We start from the raw sequence: 20,119 nt of genomic DNA, 5'->3' as shown, positions 1-20,119 counted from the left end.
AAAATAAAAACATGTTAGTTTTAGGCATATGACTAATGACACTAAATTGACAGTGTCATCTTTCAGAGTGGCTTGAAGGGTCAAAACTATAGCAACTTAAAAACTGTATGTAGTTTCATTATACATTTAGTATGAACAAAACAAATGTGTTTGTTGTAAAGGTGGCGCCTGCAATTTCCTTGCTCATTTTCAAAGGCAAACACACACAAGTGAAATTACGCTTGTTCTTTTCATCAGCTAGTTAGTTTTCTGAGAGCTGGGGCAGATAATACAAACAGCAAGAAAACCAAGTAACAGTATTCTGTTCTACCCTAAACCCCAAGTTGAAAAGTGATTGAAAGTGGTTTCTACACTTCTGTTAGGACCAAAATGCGTAATGGATTGGTGATGTTTTCAAATAGTGCTCTGTCTGCCAAAGAGCTACTAGAAAGCTCAAAATTTCAATCCCATTAAAATGAAAACAACACATTTTCCATTGTCCTTGGTATCCAAGCGCACTACCATTGAAATTCCCAAACTTCTGCCAAAAGTCTTTCCTGCTGCCCTGAAGATGAAATTGAGACGGAAATGTACGTAACTGTAAATACACTTATACACGAATGTACACACACTCTCCTTCAGAGTTTAACATAACAAGATGTAACTTTCATACACATGGTAATCTCTTAGATTTATATCTAAACCACAATATTTGTCTTGGCACTCTGCTTCACACCAGGTGAGCCAGGAACAACTCCATGCAACTCCACATTGTGACACTGTTAGGAAAGAAACTAAAGATTTGTTTCCTCTTGTCTCAAACCTTTGTATGCAATTGAATTATCTCTTCTATGAAAAATAACAAAACAGAATCTTACAGCCACATCGAAGCATTTTTACTGTCTGAACCAGTGGAAATCTTCTGTTCAATTTCAGCAATACCATAATGTAGACTTTTATTCACATATTTTTGATGTAGAATTAGGGAGAATTAGTCAGTGAATCTCTCAATATTATTGGATGTTTAAACCCCAGTTTCCTATCTCACATCCCACTAAATGTACGTGCATTCTGACTGGAGCTTGGCAAGAAACATCCCAAATGTGTCTGGCCATTAACAACAGAGTGCTACAGGTCCACATGATTACCCTAGGAATGAACGAGTACAAATGGGCACAGCAGATCAGCAGTTAGGCACAGGGAGGGGGAATGAGCAACTTTTTAGTATTCAGCAAGTGCATTTAAATTAGGAGCTGATCTGGAATAACTAGTGAGCTGGAAATTTATATCAGCTCTCACCCATTGTGGTCATCCATGTGGACAATTTTGTGTTTTAATCTCAGGCACTGTTAATCTAATTCTAAAATGTGCCGCCTTTATCCTATGCTAAGCACACTCTTCTACACGGGCGCTTGTTTCAGAGGAATACTAATTGCATCGCATTTACCAAAATGCTCATTCAGAGAAATGTATTACTGAGTCTTTCTTGAAAACAGGCATTTTAGGCTTCTGGGTTGGAGAGAATACAAAACAATCTTTCAGCTTGCCACAAGGTCATATGAACTAAATGCTTAATGACCTCTCTCTGCCCTTTTCCATTAAAAACAAGGATTAAAATCATGATCTGTGACAAACATTTTAACCCACATGGTATGAAAGGGCAATTTCATTAGCTAACAGTCAAATTGAATTCTCAGAGACAAACAGAGAAAACAAATTTGAAGTTGATCTTTAGTGCTCAGAGTAGGGTTGTCCCAGGCTCCTCTGGGACATCGAAGGAATATGGCACCACTTGGCTCTGTAGCTGCCCTGACAGAGTCAGCATCTGCCTTTCCCCTCAGATGACCAGTGACAAATGTAGAGGTTTCAGCTCCAGGCAGATGCTTCTTAAAAGTATCAGATTACCTTATGCATTCATCTTGCTCCCTAGCTTCTGCTGTACATGTGGTTTTTTCTTCCATTCCCTAAATAATTTGTTGGCTCTTTGGCCTAATTTTTAAGGTATGTGCTACCAAACTACAGATGTCAAACTACAGAGCATTTTAAATGACCTTTATCTCAAATGCTGTTCTCATAGCAACTGTTTTCTTTCATCATGCAACGTATAAGTAATTAAGAATTATTTCTTTGTTTGACCTTTGCTTTCAGCTTTTCAGACTATATAACATTTTAAGGGTTTGCACTTTCTGTCTGTTCCTTCAGTGGTTCTAGAGCTGTATTCCACTGTGGCTTGGCAAGTTGTGTGATTTCTCTGCCTTGTCTTCACACCAGTTGTGTGTTTTCTCTGCCTTATCTTCACAGAAGATGCTAAGTACCTTGTCTGTTATCATACACTTAAGTAATAGTCCTGAGAGAAGTACAGATATTAGAACTGTCACTGAATTAGATAAGGGCACTGACTGTGCACAGTAAACCAGGAAGAATTTGATAACTAGGAAAATGGTAAATCAATCAAGAAGGGATAACAGTTTCTATTGCTCTCTGAGCATCGCAAAGTGTCTTCCAGAAATCTATTAGCTTCTGTGTCACACTAAAAATATTTTAAATGAGTATCATTCATTTAAATGCCCTTGCCAATGGCAGTAACTGGGGAGCCAGAATTCAAAGAAGGAAAAAGCATGAACACTAAAAGATTGAAAGAGTTGAGATCGTACAAAGGTACCCAAAAGAGAATGATCCTATGTTTCTGTGCCCATACAGGCCAAATGTCAAAGATAACAGGTGCCTTGGAAAAAAAAGATTATTTGTTATGCAAGCCGTGCAATACCTGGCACAGCTGGGGACCTACTCTGTGTGGATCTAGACTACCATGGAGCAGTAACAAGAATAGGATAGTGCATCAAAGTCTCTAAGTATTTGCCCTGTATTTCCTTAGCATCATAAAATCCTGTTGTAGGTACATTTCATTCCAAGCAGCATCCGAAGAACTTAGTCAGGCTACCAGAAAACAGGAAAAGCAGATAGTTTTTTTCTGTTTGTCTGTCTACTTATCTGAACATTTAATTTTAGGGCACTGCAAAAAGAAAAATTCTAAATGAAACACTATCAGACTGTGCTGTGTTGCCAGTACTATTAACCAATCCAAAGTGTTGCCATACTGTATGGTGATGGAGGCAGCAGTTTAAAAAACAAAACCAGAACAATTATTAAAAACGTGTCTGTGTTCTGGTACGAAGGTCACCTATGAAGAATGAGAGAAAAAGTTGCTATTGGAAAAGGAACTAAACCATATGCATTGCTTGAATGTTTTCTGGCTGTATGTATCGGAACATTGTCCAGATAATTATAACATATTTTGATGCAGTGTTAAGCAGTGGGGGAAGCAGAATAAACCTTGATGGAAATGAATAATTTGGTCTGGGAAAAATATAATGCTGGCTCATTGCAAAATCAGGATTCATGAGAAATCAAAAGTATGCTTTTTATTTCGGGCAGATTTCCTCAGTATCTTGGTGAAAGTTTTACTTTCATATCAGTTCTATTTCTGAAGTACACATATTATTTTGCAGAGGTGTTTTAAGAATTTGTGAATGTTATATGTATGATCAATATAAATGCTTGCCTTGGGCATTTTCTTTCTACTTTGATTTTTGTATTTCATCATTTTATCATATCATATGACTTTAGAGTGTAGCACAGAAAGGATCAGATAGGATAATGATACAAATTTAAAAATAGCTTCAGCATCTTAACATTGCATGGCTCAACCCCTGTTCCTGCATTGCTCTTCTTGAATTTTAAACTGAAAACAATTTTGTATTTTTCAGGAGTTGACAGCTGCTCATCATGCCTGTGCAAAAATATAGGTAAGATGCATTTGCCTAATTTGGTTTATGGTTTTAAGTGCCTCTCTACATCAGAAAATACTGCCCTTGAAGAAAAAACTCTCTTTTTTTATTGCACATTTAAACATATTTTTGTCTGAGGGAGTTTTCTGTGCTATTGGTTGCTGACTTTACAAAATCAAATTGTGAGGTAGCAGGACATCTTCGGTCAGTTTACTTTCTTTGCTTCTCCAAGAAGTTTGTAGAATGAGAGTTGCACAACATCTGAGAGTTTTTCACAGAGATTTTGGGAAGGTCAAATGTGATTTCTGGCTTTCATGAGGGTGCACACACAGAGAGACATTTGTCCTCTATGCCTTCCATTATTTGAGCGATAACGGTTCTATAACCATCTAAGTAATTAGGTTGAAACTTTTTGTCATGCCTCAAATCACAATCTATGCCACAAAGACAAGTCAGGTCCTGTGGTTAAGGCAGTTATGTAGGAGCTTGGGGTTCACATCCCATTTTAAATTTTCAGCTACATCATCAAACTGGCTGGGTGGCCAAGCCCAGAGAGTGGTGGCGAATAGAGTTACATCCAGCTGGAGGCCTCTTAAAAGTGGGGTTCCTCAGGGCTCAGTTTTGGGGCCATTTCTGTTTAATATCTTTATCAATGACCTCAATGAGGGCTGCATCTTCAGTAAATTTGCAGACGACACCAAGTTAAGTGGATGTGTTAGGTTTAGTTGTGGGCTTGGCAATGCTAGGTTAATGCTTGGACTTGATGATCTTAAGCGTCTTTTCTAATCTAAATGATTTTATAATTCCGTGTTCAGTAGGGTACAGATTATGAACCATAACCCAGAGATAATTATTATCATCATCACCATCTTTGTCCCAGCTGTTTTATCTGTGAATAGGACAATCTGACACTGAGGCAGGGATTATATGTCTATACAGTGTTTGGTCCAGGGGGCCTTTAAACAATATCTAGTAACTGATATTGTAAGTAATATTAATAACTTTATCATTTACTAACTTTAGTAGCAAGTAATATTATCAAGGTCACTGATCTAATGCTAACAGTAACCTCCTTAGAGCTGATAATAGGCCAGGTCTCATTTATTTTATCAGTAATGTCTGACACAACCAGAATGATGAGCTGGTATGTCATCATGAGGGCTGCTTTCCACAACCAGACCATTCTGAGTACCTACATGCCTTAAATTACAATCACATGGTTCATTTGTTTTGTTTAAATGAGTTTCTTAGCACTTTAAGGATTCTTTTCACTGCTAGGTGAGTGACTAACTGTTGTCATGTCTTCAGATCAGCCCCATGTCTCTGATCCCCAGGTGATGGTGGAATTTGAAAATGGAAACTTCAATTTCACATTCCCCAACCCCAAAAATGTGAGCGAGTTCAGCATGACCCTCTTCAAAGGGAGTGAAAAGAAGGAAATCTGTGCACTCCATTTGAGCGAAGAGAGAGTTATCGCCAAGAGTAATGTCAGCTATTGTCAGACACAGAATTCAAGAAGCAGCACCACTTTCATTCTTAAAAATCTGGAAAAAAAAGATATTGACATTTATACCTACTGCCTGGAGATATTCTTACCCCCTCCTTACATAGATTGCTGTCTGAAAGAAACCTATTTGTACATCCAAGGTAAGTTTACTTCTCCCCTCACTTCAGTTTACTGATAAGTAGATGTTGGGCATAGCTATGCTGCAGTGAATAATGTGACTTGAGTTTGCACAGCTAATTACCAGGCAGCTTAAAACTACTTAGCAGGGGGCTGGTAACAGTGGAGCTGTGTTGGCAGACTACTCAGCATGTCCTCTCCATATTTATTCATCTTCTTGGGCAGGTTTTGCAGGCCATGCTGAGCTTTGCATATTGGTGGTGGTACCCAAGTTAGCTTGACTACAGCTTCTAGAATACTGCACTCTCACCTTTGCCTGCAACAGCAATTTGCCTTGTCCATTTTTCAAGCTGCTGAATATAAATGTTAAGATTAGGTTTAGCCAGTGGGAAAAAGATCCATTCTGAGAGCTATCTTCATATGCCTAGGATTAAAGAAAATCAGTTGTCAATATCCATACTAGCTGTGGTATATGGAACTCTGTGATGCCATTGAGGTGTGAAGAAGATGGTGTTCATCTCTCTGAAGCAGACCTTCAGCTTTAGAGCCTTCTTAGAGCAGAAGAGATACATGACTGCTGAGAATTTTTGGCCATTTACTGAGAAGGGCTTGGACTAACTCCAGAAGACTAACTGCCCAGGCTTTAATTTTGACCTGGATTTCATTCAGTGGCTCTTCGGTATACTAAAATGAAAGGGTTAATAGTGGTTTGACTCACACTGGTTCTTGGTTCTCCATACAGTTCAGTTGCAACATGGTACTGCCTGTTGTCCTTCCCTTGCTTTCTTTTTCTCTCTCCCAGCACCAGGAATAAAGAAAGATAGAAGCTGAAATGCTAAGGCAATTACATGGCTGGGTCAAGTTATCTCTCAATCCTCTCCGAATTTAAAAACCTTCTCAGACTCAAGCTGTGACATTTGGTTTTGTCTGCAGTTTCCATTTCCACTTTTATGGATAGCCAGATGCTCGGAGTTTTTTCTAAATGTTTCACACCCTGTCATATTTTCTCCCAGATCTGGGCAAGGGTAATCTTGAGTACCTCAGCTTGCCTTCCTATCCAAACACGACTGCCAAAATCTATCCTTCTTTTGTCCAGGCTGCCCTTTAAATCACCTGTGGTACTTACTGCATATAAGCTTAAACCTTGTTCAGATCTGAAACACCATGTTGGAGGTTAGGATTTTTCTGGTTTTTTTCTTTTTTTTCCTCAGCATGTTCTCAAGCCTGGCTTGGTTTCTTTTCAGTCTACACTTTCAGCACTGTGTACCAACAGTTTCACCTCCCTTCCTGAAAAAATGCCATCTTCTGCTTCCTGCTGAATATACTTTTCCAAGGTGGCAATTCACCTCAGGAAAATCCTTCTTCAGAGTTCACTTTTGCTAATTTATTTATATGAAGAGGGAAAAGAATTTGAAGTTATCTGTTGAAGGCAAAAATGAAAATTATCAGTAATGCCTTTTTTTTTTTTTTGCTTCCTCATCTTCAGATAAGGAGGACTGCTTTTCACTAGGACTTGTGTCATGGATAATTATTGGCCTGATCATTTTTGCCATTTCCTGTGTCTTCTGTGTTGTAGCCTGTTGCTTAAGGAACAAGGTAAGCAAGGATATGAGAATATGCAGAACCCTTCTTCCAAAGGTCATGGGTGGGGAACAGGCACATACTCACTCAGCATGTGCTCGGTTTTTTGACAAAAAGACTGAGTTGTTCATTTACCACTGGAATTCAAGTAATTGATGACAGCAGCTCAGATTTAATTTTTCTAAGACAGAATTGTTTATTGATTTAATGGTTTGGAACCAAAGGAAAGAGGAGAAATGCTGCACAGGTCAGCAAAATTACTTTTTTGCTCTAAGCAGTTCACCTGATTGTTTTCTTTAAGGGAAAACAATCATCAGTGGAGCAATTCCAGCACTGTTCTGCTGCAAAACCACTTAAACCAAGAACTATTTGACTCAGGAAAGAAGGAAGACCATGGACATTAGCTATTCTTTTGGGCAATGTGTGTTTTTTATTTTCAGTTTGTTTTACTCCGAGTTTTCTATGTGAGTTTGACCTGTCTATTCTGACCTTAATGTTCCCACTGAAAACAGTCAGAATAACTGCCCTACTTAATGAGCAAAGGCAGGAGGGGCAAAGGTAAGTGACCACAAATTAAATTCATGACATTTTCTCTCTGTTGGCAGAATCAGAACTCCAACTCCCATGAGTACAACAGTGAATACATGCCCATGGCAGCAGTGAATGCAGCTAAAAAACCTGCCTTCTGAGGTTGTGTTAAGTCTAGTTGTACTTGTACCTCTACTTGTGTCTGTTACAAGGCTTTCTCTGGGAGGGAAAGAACTGCTTGCTGTCTCTGCCATTGATTCTGGGTGGGTGGGTGACTGGGTGGGACTGTTACAATAGCTTTTTAATGGAGTTCATGTTGCCATGTTGCAGGAAGACAAAATTAAAAGCAAAATCTCTGGAAACCTATTGAGTCATAACGGTGGGCTGTTTCCTAGAAATGCCACCGCTTCACATCTGTGCAAAGTACTGATCTTATGCATGAGGAAGAGGTATAAAACTGTTCTGTTCAGATTCTTGAGATGATGCATGGCACGCAAAATCTCTGTGGTGAAGCGATTCACTAGATTTACTGAGTGTTACTGGCTAAGGGCAAATATTCTGCAGAGAACGAGGAACTTCCTAACTACTTAAGCCCTACAGAAGCTACTACAGAAGCAGATTTGGATACAGAACAGAAGCAGAATTTGGACTGATTCGGACATATGGTCTCCATTACTATTCTAGGTATAAGTTGCTTGTGGTGTGAAAATTTTGGAAGCGGAGTTTTCCAGCTACTAGAACCTGGACAATGGGAAATCAGCATTTCTCCACCTTTCCCAACCTCCCTTAGCTCTTGTGATGGCCCTGTACTCAGTCATGTGACACCCACTGTAGTACTGTTCTGAGCTGTGTTTTGCTCTAGCCTTGTTTGTGAACTGGCACCCTGCCTGATCCACTGACTCGGACATGAAATGATAACAATGTGTTAAAGATGTCAGCTTTTAGTTGAAGAAAATGTTAGATTCCTGTAGTGCTGCTACAGAGAGAACTTTTATTTTCTAGTCTCCTTTATGATAAACTTTCCACTGAGAACAAAAAAAAAATACTACCTCCAAAGCCAATCCTTTGGTACAGCCATACTGCCATGTATTGCACATGTCCTTTTGTTAGGGTTAGTTTAGCAGGGGAACAAAACCTGAGAGAGTATAGCAGAGACTTCTCTGTGACACACTACCTCAGGTTATGTGCATCTGCATTTTTCATATTTGTGGTATCAACACATCTTTGCCATTCACATTTTGGGGCTCCTCTTATTTAACTAAATCCTGAATGTTTTTACTAACAGAGGAATATATTACAAGATGAATATATTGTAAGACTGCAATTGCTCCTTAGCTCAGTTCAAACTTACAAGATGTGTCCCTAAACTAGGAGGCACGATCTCTCCTGTTGATGTCTTGCAGCACAAACACAACACAGTCCTATGGCCAGTATATTCATGGACTCTGCATTGCAATTACCTTCCTCTTGTGGTTTGACATGAGACCTTTACAACTTCCCCAGTGGGTTTAATGTTTACTTGACCTGCCTCAAATTGCTCAGAACCTTCAGTATGAACGAAATGATCAATCCTTCATGTTCCATGTGAAATCCATCAAAACTCTGACCATAAATGACCAGCTGTGAATCCAGCCTGCACATCTTGCCAGAGACCTTTGGGCTGCTGGAACCAGAGCAGTACAATGATTCTGAACCTCTTTGTAATACTTTAAAATACCCAAATATTGGTCAGAGGACACTATTGAGAAAGATACATGTCCTGCTTGTCTGGAAAACAGAAGGCTGGTTTCAAATTTGATGGGGCAAATGGGGACAAGGAGGAAATAAGCTGATACATCAAGAACAGGGTTCTCCTCAAGAAACACCCGGACACCCTGAAGTACTGCAGATAGAAGGTGCAAACTGCTAACTGTGACATTAAGCAAAGGAAGATGAGTAAAGCACCAAATGTGGTGGGGATTGCCAATTGCATAGCCCTGCTCGGATAACCAGCTCCTAGGCAGAGATGGAGAGGGGAACCCTGGTGTGTTGGGTCACATTACATTCTCTCCCACCATTCTTTGACAAATTACCTGACCTCCCCAGCAAACTAAGCATGCCTCTGTACATCCATAAATACATTGATCTCACCATTTAAAAAAAAAATTCATGAAATTATTGTGTTTGAAAATTATTGGTGAATATATCTAACATCTACTACCTATGAGAAGAACTGGATGCAAGATCCTATGTAAGAGTGGAGAGTCCTATCCCCTAGAATTTTTCACCAGACTGAGAAGGAAATTCAAGAAATTAAGAGTTTCTGAAAGAAGGAAAAACTTGAGGTTTGCCTTGGGGTGCTGCTGGATAAAGGACAAATGATGAAGGTCTGAACAAGGCAGTTCAAAATACATACATCCTGCACTGGAGTGATAAATGATTTATACTCATTATAACAAAGCTTGTGGAAGTCTCGGGTTCCATTACTCCTTTTTGGAAAAAGATATATTTTTTCTTAATAAAACGTTTTTTTATTATGCTATATGTGTCCATAAGAATGTTCATGCATGTATGCTTGTCATGTGAAAGAATTAAGCTCAATAATATCCACAGCACAATGGGGAGGCAGTGCAGGGAAATTTATCCTTGTATAGCATTTTAGTGGGAAACAGGAAAAGGACTAAGGAAAAAAAAATATTAAAAAACTGAAACCCAGAAATTTGGACCTGTTTCTAGGCAGTGAGGTAATGACACTATTTGCATGTGTTTATTTCCTTTTATTTGCATGAGAAAGTGTTTTTTTCATATTATTCCATATCTTGTTCCTTTCCTTTAATCTCTTATGCAGTATGCTTATAATGTCCCAGATTATTCTGGGATATTTTTCAATTTCCTTCTGCCATTTTCCAATACCTCCAAATCAAAAGGAGCTAGAAGAAGACAAAGGATGACAGAATGAGAAAAAAAAAAAAAGAAAAAACTATGTAAAAATAACATGAACTGAGTCTATAGACGGTGTGACAAGAAAGGATTAAAATAAAATAAAAAATAACAGTCAGTAAGACTAAACAAAAAAACAGATATCCTAAAAGGTCATCATTTCAAAAAGTAAAAGCTCTTTTTGGAAACGCCCAATTTTGGGAAAAGACCATTTAATGAGGAAGGATAAATGATAAATATATCATAATTTGAACACCTGCATATCTAGAGATGGTTTGAAATGCAAACCTTGATATGTATTTTGCAAGCTTATCTTCCCAACCTGAATTATGAACATAAGTATGAATGCTCTTGGACTTTAATGATTAGCTTCAAGATTGCAATTTCATATCTAGTATTTAGTATAGGGAATGAAATGACACTAAGAGGACCATTTTCCCTTAGTGCAGGTATTTCATTGACTTCAAAGTTCAAATACTTCTAAATTCTATCATATTTCTTACAGACTTTAAAAAATTTATTTAAGGCTGGGGAAAAGAGACTCCCAAACTTGAGTAAAGCAAACAAATGAATCAAAATTAGGATTGGTACTGAAGATATCACACGCCATTATTCATAAAGTGTTTTATAATGTGGGAAGTTCCCTATACATTTAAATCTGTAAGTTGCCATGCAGAAGAATACAGCAAAAATAAAACAAAATTCAGATAATTGAAATTATTTAGTTAAAAATAAATCCATTTGGTCAGTAGGGACTTCTGCCCATACAAGATTTACTTGTATGGGAGCTGGATCTAAGTCTCTGCCTTCGTTTGACTTTAACTGCAATGAGACACTCCATATACCCAAATCCCCTAAGTTGTCCAGTCCATCATGGCTATAGCAGTCTACCCACTGTCATAAAAATCTCCCATTTCCTTGAGAGATGAATGTTTGAGATCTGTATTTATGTTCTGTGATTATGAGTTCAGTTCAGTGTGTGGGGTTGCTTGGAGAAGAGGGAGGAATAGGGAGGATTAAACAGCTTTTCTGACAAAATGAACAGGACAGGTATGAACTGGGGATATGAATAAGAGGTCAGGGGGTGAACTACATCTAAATGAGTATGCCTGAGCTATTTAATTCCTCTTGGGAGTAATAAGATCTTGTATGGCTTGAGATCAATTTTTAAAAAGAGATAAATCAGCTCTGATTATCAACAAGAAAGATTTAGCTGCTGCACACATCAAGCATAATAATTTTTAAAAGCTGCAAACATTAACAACTTTGAAATATCGAATGTCTTGCACATATTAAATCCTGCAACACTCTTCCCAGTTTTTAGTACACTGTTGGCAAATCCATCACCAATGATATTTCATCCCCTGTCTCAATGCACTGCAGCAGCAAGTTTCACTGCAGCTTATATATTGTATTGCCATCTCTCAAAATTGAAGCCAGGATTTAACGTCTGGATCGTGCAAAGACTTGCAAGGGGGAATTCTGTTTCCACTGATGAGAAGGAAGACTTGTTTGCTGCCCTAGGATTCTTCCGAAAGAATCTCTGAAACACCGAGAAAAGTGGAAGTTATGTTAGCACCAGCTGATGAGAGCGAGAGGGAACATATTGCCTTCCAAGGGTGGCAGTTTGAACATAATCTATGGAGTATGAGAGCACTGCATAGGCTTTCCAGGCTCCTGAGGCCAAATAGTAGAGGAAGAAGCTCAAAACTGGGATTCTCAGACCATTAGCTGGCTACTTTGATCCACAAAATATAAGGTACTTGTTTTTATCTATTCAGTTGAATAATTCTTGCTTTGAAATGCAACAACCCTCCCCCCAAAACCCCCAAAACCTACAACTCCACCTCGTCCCCCCCCCAAAAAAAGGATTTGTTCATTAAGGCTCTTTTAGGCCCGAGTGAAACAATGGATGTTGTATTAAGGACTTGGCTGAGTGCCAGCAGAACAGCCTGTGTTGATGCTCCTGTCTATGGGGCTACCACACAGCTGGGCAGGACCAGGACCACAAGACAAAGGGACAACAGAATCTCTCAAGGGAATCAGAGCTTAGTCCTGCTGCTCTCATGAAGCTGAGCTATGCCTCAGTAGCTCCTGTTACCAACATCCTTGAAAGCCAGACCAGTGCTTGCATTTCTGTCCCTCCTCCTGGCTGTGTCTCTGCTGTTCAGTCCCAACCACAGCTCCATGGAAATCTACCTCATTCCATGCCCTGGCTCTTCTTCATTCCTGTGTTTCACAAGCCCAACCAGGATTTTCTCTCCTGCAGCAGTGTAGTGCTCCAGGACATGGGCTGACAGCAGCAGGACTTTACAGTGGCTCACTTGTGCAGAAAGGGGAAACTCAGGGAAGGGCCTAGCAGAAGCCCCTGCTTGGTTATACAGTGGTCATGAAAGAGAAATTAAAGACATTGTCTGTGTTAGAGGGATGTGTGGGTTCCAGGAGTGTAGGGAAGATAAATTAAAATAAAGGATTTACTATTTGGGGAGCTGCAATATCTCACAACCATGACACAGTCCCCATTTGCAAAAGAAGTTGGCAAACACTGCCTGTGGGTAGCTTCCAGAAAAATACCTGACATCCACCCAGTTGATTGACAAAACCTTAGCTGAACAGTAACTTCTATGAACTACAGACCTTCTGCAGACTACAATAAGCAATTTTTAAGGCATACTTCCAGAGCAAAAAGTACCTTTGCTTCTAAAAAAGCCATGTTTTTTACTCAAAATGCTGTGGGTTTTTTATTAGAACATGCAGCCAGTGAATAAGGATCTCTTTCAACATAATATATTTATTCAGCAAAATAGTCCCTGGCCTGGGGGCTTCATCCCTGTATGAGGGTCTGGTAGAGACACTGTCCTCCCAAACACTGTTCCCACAGTTTTCCATCTGTGAAGGAGCTGCTTAGCCCCTGACAGGGCTGTGCTGTCAGCCGGACAGGCACCCTCTGGTCCACAGCAGTCTGGCCTGGCCAAGGAGCCACATCAAGGCAGAGCAAGAGCTGCTGCTGAGCACTTTTTCTGCATTTTCTTGTTTCTTTTTCACACTGTCAAGGCAAAGCGGTATGAAGCATTTCCTACAGCACCATCACCAGCTTCAAAAGCTAAAAGAAGCTTCATCTGCATCAGGAATCCAACCCAGATGAATCAGGCCCTGTATTTTCTTCCTGCTAACTGGGTTCGTAATCTTTCTGTTTCAAAATCAAAGAAAAAAAGTATGTTCTTTACTGGAAAATATAGACATACTAAAGAAAACAGCCACCCATGTTGAATAGTGGCTCATGATTCATAATTTCCACTGAAAATCTGAGTAAGAGAAATACCCTTTTCAGTCAAGACGATGAAAACATATGTTTTATTTGGTGAGAAAAGAGGCCTCTGTATGTTTTAAGAAAAATCCAGCCACTAGGCACAATTATTAAACAAAAGTCTCCAAGTGACCCAAATGCCTTCACCACACAGACCCCAGCTCTCCTTCTGTAATTAGAACTAGCCAAAGCATCTTGCAGAGACTTGAACTGTGTTCCAGTAATGATGACCCATTTCCCTTTCCGTGACGAAAGGTGTTTCGTTAGTAGACACCAATAAAAACAAGAGCTGTGAAGAAAAACAAGCAGAGAATTGCTGCTGCAGCTAAGGTAACAGAATAAAACGTATGCAGTAGATTTTTTAAATGCAGACATTCAGGCAGATCACTTTGATGGCTCATCAAAGCATCCCACCATGAAATGGTGGCCATCCCACCATGGCCATGGAATCCTTTCTTAGTAATTTTTAAGGTACACTTTCTCTGCTTTCTGTGGTGCTGGCAAATGCAGATAAAGAATCTGAGTCTAGAGCAAGGGAAACAAGGGTAATTTTCAGACTCATTTAAGTGCAACTGAGCCATTCACAAAGGGCCTGCTTGGGTCTGTGGCACCTCGAGTTGTTCAGAGATCTTTTCTTAAGAACGCAGTAGCAGAGAAATGCTACTCCTTTGCCTATACACAGTAGGTCCCTGAAGCCATACTCCAGTAGCTCAATTCACAAGTGTTGTCACAGGATAAATGGCTTCAGTGTCAGAAAGGGATTTTTCAGAAATGGTTAGGCCATGCACCTAGTACATGGCTCATTCTCCTGTAAGATATTGGTGTCCTGTGTGATCTGAAACACTCTGGCTTCTCCAACCTTGTGGTGTTGTATTTCCCACTGATTCATTTATTAAATGCCTTTCACATTGTTTCCCCCCGCCACGTTCCCCTGCCCCTAGCCCTGGCCACTCCCTCAAGTTCTCCCTACTGGTTTCTGTACCCCAACTCCACCCATGTACTGCTCCTGAGTCCCTGAGAAAAAAAACCTGAGAAAAAGTCCCTGAGCCCGGATCACGAGGTCTCTCTGTCTCTGAGGATCGCTGGACAAGATGTAAGATTTAAGATCCTCTTAAACCTTTATGGGGAGACCCCTTCTCGCCTCCTTCACCGTCACTGTGCTGTAAAGCTGATAGTTACCGGAGCAAGAGTGCGGAGCCGTCCGAAATGGACTACGGGAGGGGGAAATGGTCGCAGTGCCCTAAGCAGCTCTGCTGAGCTCTCAGGGAAAGCTGCAGCCTGCTAAACTAAACCTAGCACTACAACACAACCTGCTATACAGCTGCTTGGCTTGGGCAGAGGATGCCACAGCTGCCTGAAGTACTGCAGTGTCTTATCCTGAGGGTCTGGGGACAGCACTTCACCAGTGACTTCACTGCAGTGGGTCACAGACTTGGAGAAGAGATGGAGCATGCTCTGCAGCCTAATGGTTGCAGCATCCCAAGGAATGCTAATGAACTTGGTGTGAGAAGTTCAGGGTTAAAGTTCCAAAACCAGATTTTTAACCAGAGCTATGGCTTTGCCTTTCTCAGGTGACTGCCAGTGACTAGTGGGCTACAGAGGTTTCTCTCTTTCCAATACTCTCCCTCACCACACCAAACCTTCAGCCTGTTTCAGGTCATTTAAATCACCCTCATGTGAGGGGTTATTTGATAACCAGGCATATGCTCAGTAAAATACTTTTCATTGGGTAAGCCACATGCTACTGACACAATTATAAATCACCTAGTTAGGCATTTTGCAGCTGGATGCTGGCTACACTCTGTGCCTGCAGAGAGATGGTGGCCCATATCTGCCAAGGGCAAAGGAGCACCTATCAAAGTTTAGAACATTGGGAGGGTTTTATACAGCCATTTTATACATCATTGTCTGGTATCTTACACATCAGCAGTGCTTCCTGTGTCTCCTGTATGTCCTGTGTCACAGACTAATACTGTTGTAAGGAAACTACCAAGCATGTTTAGAGGTACCCCAGTTACTGCCCCTCATACAGGCAAAATTCAGGTTGGCAGTAAGATTTTAGTGAGTGAGGGAAACAGGAAAGAGACCCTGGAATTAGTGGGATACGGCTAGCAGAAAGAGCTGTAACATTTCAGGCATGCGTAGCAGGAAGAAGGGGTGGGGGGGGGGTCTTGTTCTCTTCCCCTTCTTCCCCTTCTCTTCCTTCTGCTACCTCACTCCTCTGGGTTACAGAATTCCCAGCTGGGACCTTGTGATACCGATGCTTAATTTTCTCCCCTGCAGGCATCTCTGCTCATGGTTCTGCAGTTCTGACGGGAAGGAAGACAAGAAAGGGCTTTGCACATAACTCTGCTCATACAGGAAGCACGGTGGAAGAGGTGAGCCCTGCTCTACAAGCCGGATGAGGACTATCCTTTGCCTGAGCTTCAGGAAAGATTTGCTCAATGCCTGTCAACTGAACTGGGTCCCTTGGAGAGAGGAAGGGAAAATTCTAAGAGGCTAAACAGATGAGGAGGGGTCAAACTTGTTCCTCTCGATAACTTGTATTCAAGTAATGCTTTGCAAAGCCACTTTATTTCAGTGTAAACTGTACAGACAAACTTTAATAAAACTCCAAACTATGCAGAAGTTAAATGATCTGGACTTCTTAACCAAGGCTGAGATTTAGGTCAAATTTTCTCAAAATACAATTAAACTGTGAATACTTTTGCCACATCTGGCTTCTTTTGATTTGACATCAAAATAATGAAAATTTCACATTGCTTTCAGGATGTGCTTGCATTGTAGTAAAAAACTTGATGAAGCTCTGTGGTTTTCATTAGGTTTCCTTAAAGATTTAAGCCAAAGTCAATCCCTTTATTTGCAGAGGTAATTTAAGTAAGATGAACTCAAATAAAATGAAGAGTCAAACTGTTTTTCTCTGGTTTCTTGTAACTGCAAACAACTCTTCAAGTTAGTTCCAACACTGCTACAGTAAAGCTCCCACTGAAGCCTCTCTCCTGCTGTCCTTAGAGGTCTCTGGGACTTTCCCTTCCAGGCAGCTCTCTGGGGTCCTGTGTAATGGCTGGACCATCAGGTGCAGCTTTCTTCAAATTTTTTCTGAGTCTTCAAGTTTTGTCAGGACCACAGATTTCCACAGATTTCTCAGACTACCAGCAAGAGACTTCAGCACAGTAAATAGCCTGAGACTAAACTGACTGTTGCAAACTTTGAAGAAATCCCGTAGGGTTGAAAATGGCAGAAAACAGTCTCTTGATGCCAGCCCCTTTCTTAACACAGACTGATATAGTTCCCTCTTCTAAATCAAAAAGGGTAGAGAATCAATGCAAAGAGCATGAAAAGCTGGTCTGTGATTTTGTACATGTGGATCTGGGCTTACAGCACAATTCCACTGACACCTGCACCTCTTGGTAATTCTAGAAGAGTCCACTGAACATATACAGGGCAATGTTTAGGGTATTCATGCAGCACTGCAAAACATCACTGATAATGATGTTTGCTAATAACTGTAGAAGAAAATAACAGCAATGTGAGTTCACATGTGGAAAATCAAGCCCTTGTTTGGAAGTTCAGCCAGCCAAAGAAGCATTTCACAGTGTGCTGCTGCTCTTTGGGGCTACCAGCAACACGAAATAAGTGAAATATTTTCATAACGAAACTACACATGTACAAGCCTAAAGGCACAGAGTAAGCAGATCTGTTAGGAGATGAAACTCTCTCCCTGATTGTATTCAAAGCAAACATATGCTGCTACCAGCAGTCTGCCTTCTCAACAAACCCAGACAGCCTCTCATGATGGCCTGGGACCAAAATCAGCAACTTCAGCAAGATTCTCTTTGGTAAAGAAACAGTCAGAATCTTTTATCAAGATTGGGTGTATTTTGAGAATACCAACTTCAATATTACAAGATAAAAATAGCAGTATTTAAGTGAATGATTAACCACACAGCTTCCAGGAACCAAAACCCCTACAAACTAAATGTCTTTTTGAAAGCTGTATGTTATCTAAGCACATTGAGATGCTGATGATCAAATAATTCAATCTATCAGATATGCAGAAGTGTTTCTGAGGAGCATAGAATTGATGCACACTTCCTTCTAAGTCTGTCACATTTCCAAACAAATATATATTATCTTTTCTTTCTAAAGAAAAATCAAAGGAGCTGAATGATACTTGTCACAAATCATTTTGATTTCTCTACTCTTCTGTTTCATTCTTCCCCTCCTGTTCCTTCAGATTTGTCTCCTGCATCTAGTTTGGAGGTTTCTCAGCTGAGTAAGTGTTATGCTGTGCAAGTATAGCAAGGCCTTGACCCTTCCTTTCAGGCCTTCCGGTACACATAATGTAAATAAAATAAAATCACAAAAGTCTTCCCCATCTTCTGAACTCCACCTGCTCTGAGCTTGCCCAGCTATAAATGGGCAATGCTCACTTGGCTGGGAGGCAACAGCCATGGAAATGTCACCTCAGCTGCTGTCTCTGTGTGTACTGCAAAGCCACAGCGAGTGTGAGCTGATAGAGCATCAACATCCCGCTTTGATCTTGACCTTTGCCTATTCACTACAAACAACTGTGTGCCAAAACCTGTTTATCACAAAGCACAAACTGTGGTGGGAGTATCTGGGCAACTGGAGTCCACTTACTTCAGGTGCAGACGGTGTGGGTACTGTGCAGAACTAAAAAGTCACTTCTGCATCGCATCAGCAAAGAGTCTGTGAGCTTCCCTTGGGAACTCAAAAGATCCCAAATAAGCTGCATCAAACTTCTCTTTCCAGTTTCACAGCTCAGTACTTTCCCCTCAGATACTGGCAACTTGGAGCACCACTGCTGCTGGGAAGGAATTCCTTAGCAAGAATTCAGGCTGCATGGTTAAGGACTTCAGTGACCCCTATAGACATCTGAACCTGGAACAAACAGAAGGCAAAGCAGGAATCAAGCTCTGAATCTGGCTAATGCAGCACTGCTAGCAGGGGAACAAGGTCTGCCTAGAAATGCTGTGGTCCATGGGCTTGATGCTCATTTCCTCTTCCAACTCATGGACACCCCTAATCCCAGTACCAAACGGAGCTGAAAGCTGAACAAGGTAACTTTGTTACCTGACTCCTGAGATATGACTGATCATTGTAGCAGTGGAAGCACAGCTGTCATGGCAAGGTCCCCGTCATAAGAAATTATGACAGACCCTTCCCCCTGCAATGACAGGTGGGTTCAGAGCACCCTAATATATTCTGGGGCCCAAGATACATTTGGGTCTCCCATAATTATACTCAGGCTTGTGTAAGATGGGTTTTCCTATTCTGGCTATTTCCTTGCATCCTGCAGCATGGGTTTTTCACCTGTGGGTCTCCTCCTCGGATAGAAACAATGAAAGCAAGGAGTCTCTCAGGGCAGAGGTGCCCTCCTGGAAGAAGAACAGGGTAGAAGCCCCCATTCAGGACCAAGTATCCTTGTGGTAATAACCTGAGCACTGCAAAGTGGTGGCAAGGCATTACTGACTCTATGCTGTGTAATATTTTCACACATAAAAAGAGTGCGTGCCTGGTGAACTTAGGATAACACAGTCAATAATCTATGTTTTGCAACCATGTTTGTGTCTCTTATGTCAGCTGGAGATGTGATGGTGCACAATTATAAAAGTGAGGATTCGGGGTAATCTGTTAAAAAGTCCATGCACAGTAAAACCATATGATTTTTAAACCCTGTGCAGATCAATATTGAGATGGATTTCTCCCAATGAAATAAAGATCCTGTTTGTTTGGTTTTTCTGTTTGGCACTCTCATGTGTTCCAAGAATGTTTTCATCAGTGGGTCTTTAGTATGTTACTCAGATGTGAAAGATTTCCTCAGTGAGAAAAGCTAGTGGATAACACCAGATGTGCAGCCACATGATTGCTGCTATGCCCTTGTCTTTGCCTGAGTGAGAAAGATGCAGCCATTCCAGAGTGGCCTTTGAGATGTCCTAGTTGCAGACAGTATTGATGTTCTAAAAACTGCTTAGACATGTATGTGGTTTTGGTTTCTGAGGTGTGGGTTGAATGATGGCTGAAAACTTCAGTATAAATGCCACTCGTGTGTACTACAGTTATAGAAGATGAGGAAAAAATATAATAATTATTTTATATTATATATAAACAAATACTCTTTGTTCATTATGTAATAATTTGCATATATATACACATACATATGCATACATAAATTATTATCATCAATCTTCTGAATGACATATAAATAATTATTTCTGGTTTATGCTTCAAGTAAAAGACCCGAAAAAGTCAGAAAAATTAATTATTTAAAATCCTGGGTCTGTGAGAAGACAGGGACATACTTACCTTTTTTTCTTTTTGTTTTTTTTTTGCAATAATTCCAGAATGGGAAGAACATTACAAATTTGA

General features: G+C 40.4%; 1 protein-coding gene across 3 annotated transcripts in view; it reads left to right on the top strand.

Moving 5' to 3' along the window:
- Window positions 1-16,528, top strand: part of LOC103616614 (inducible T-cell costimulator) — an 18,507-nt gene extending 1,979 nt beyond the window's left edge. Inside the window, exons 2-6 of one of the 3 annotated variants that reach the window (XM_017735824.1) lie at window positions 3,747-3,785; window positions 5,076-5,414; window positions 6,878-6,987; window positions 7,578-7,662; window positions 16,010-16,528. In XM_017735824.1, the coding sequence (XP_017591313.1) occupies window positions 3,747-3,785; window positions 5,076-5,414; window positions 6,878-6,987; window positions 7,578-7,661 (572 nt within the window). In that variant the 3' untranslated portion in view covers window position 7,662; window positions 16,010-16,528. Of the gene's footprint in view, window positions 1-3,746; window positions 3,786-5,075; window positions 5,415-6,877; window positions 6,988-7,577; window positions 10,022-16,009 lie in introns of those variants that run through there. The other 2 variants (XM_017735823.1, XM_008634825.2) reach the window with 2 other exon arrangements.
- Window positions 16,529-20,119: the final 3,591 nt, after the last annotated feature.

This window comes from Corvus brachyrhynchos, unplaced genomic scaffold (genome assembly GCF_000691975.1).
Source record: "Corvus brachyrhynchos isolate BGI_N302 unplaced genomic scaffold, ASM69197v1 scaffold255, whole genome shotgun sequence".
NCBI classification, from domain to species: domain Eukaryota; kingdom Metazoa; phylum Chordata; class Aves; order Passeriformes; family Corvidae; genus Corvus; species Corvus brachyrhynchos.
Note: the sequence above shows the minus strand (reverse complement) of the source record. Positions and strands in the feature narration are given on the sequence as shown.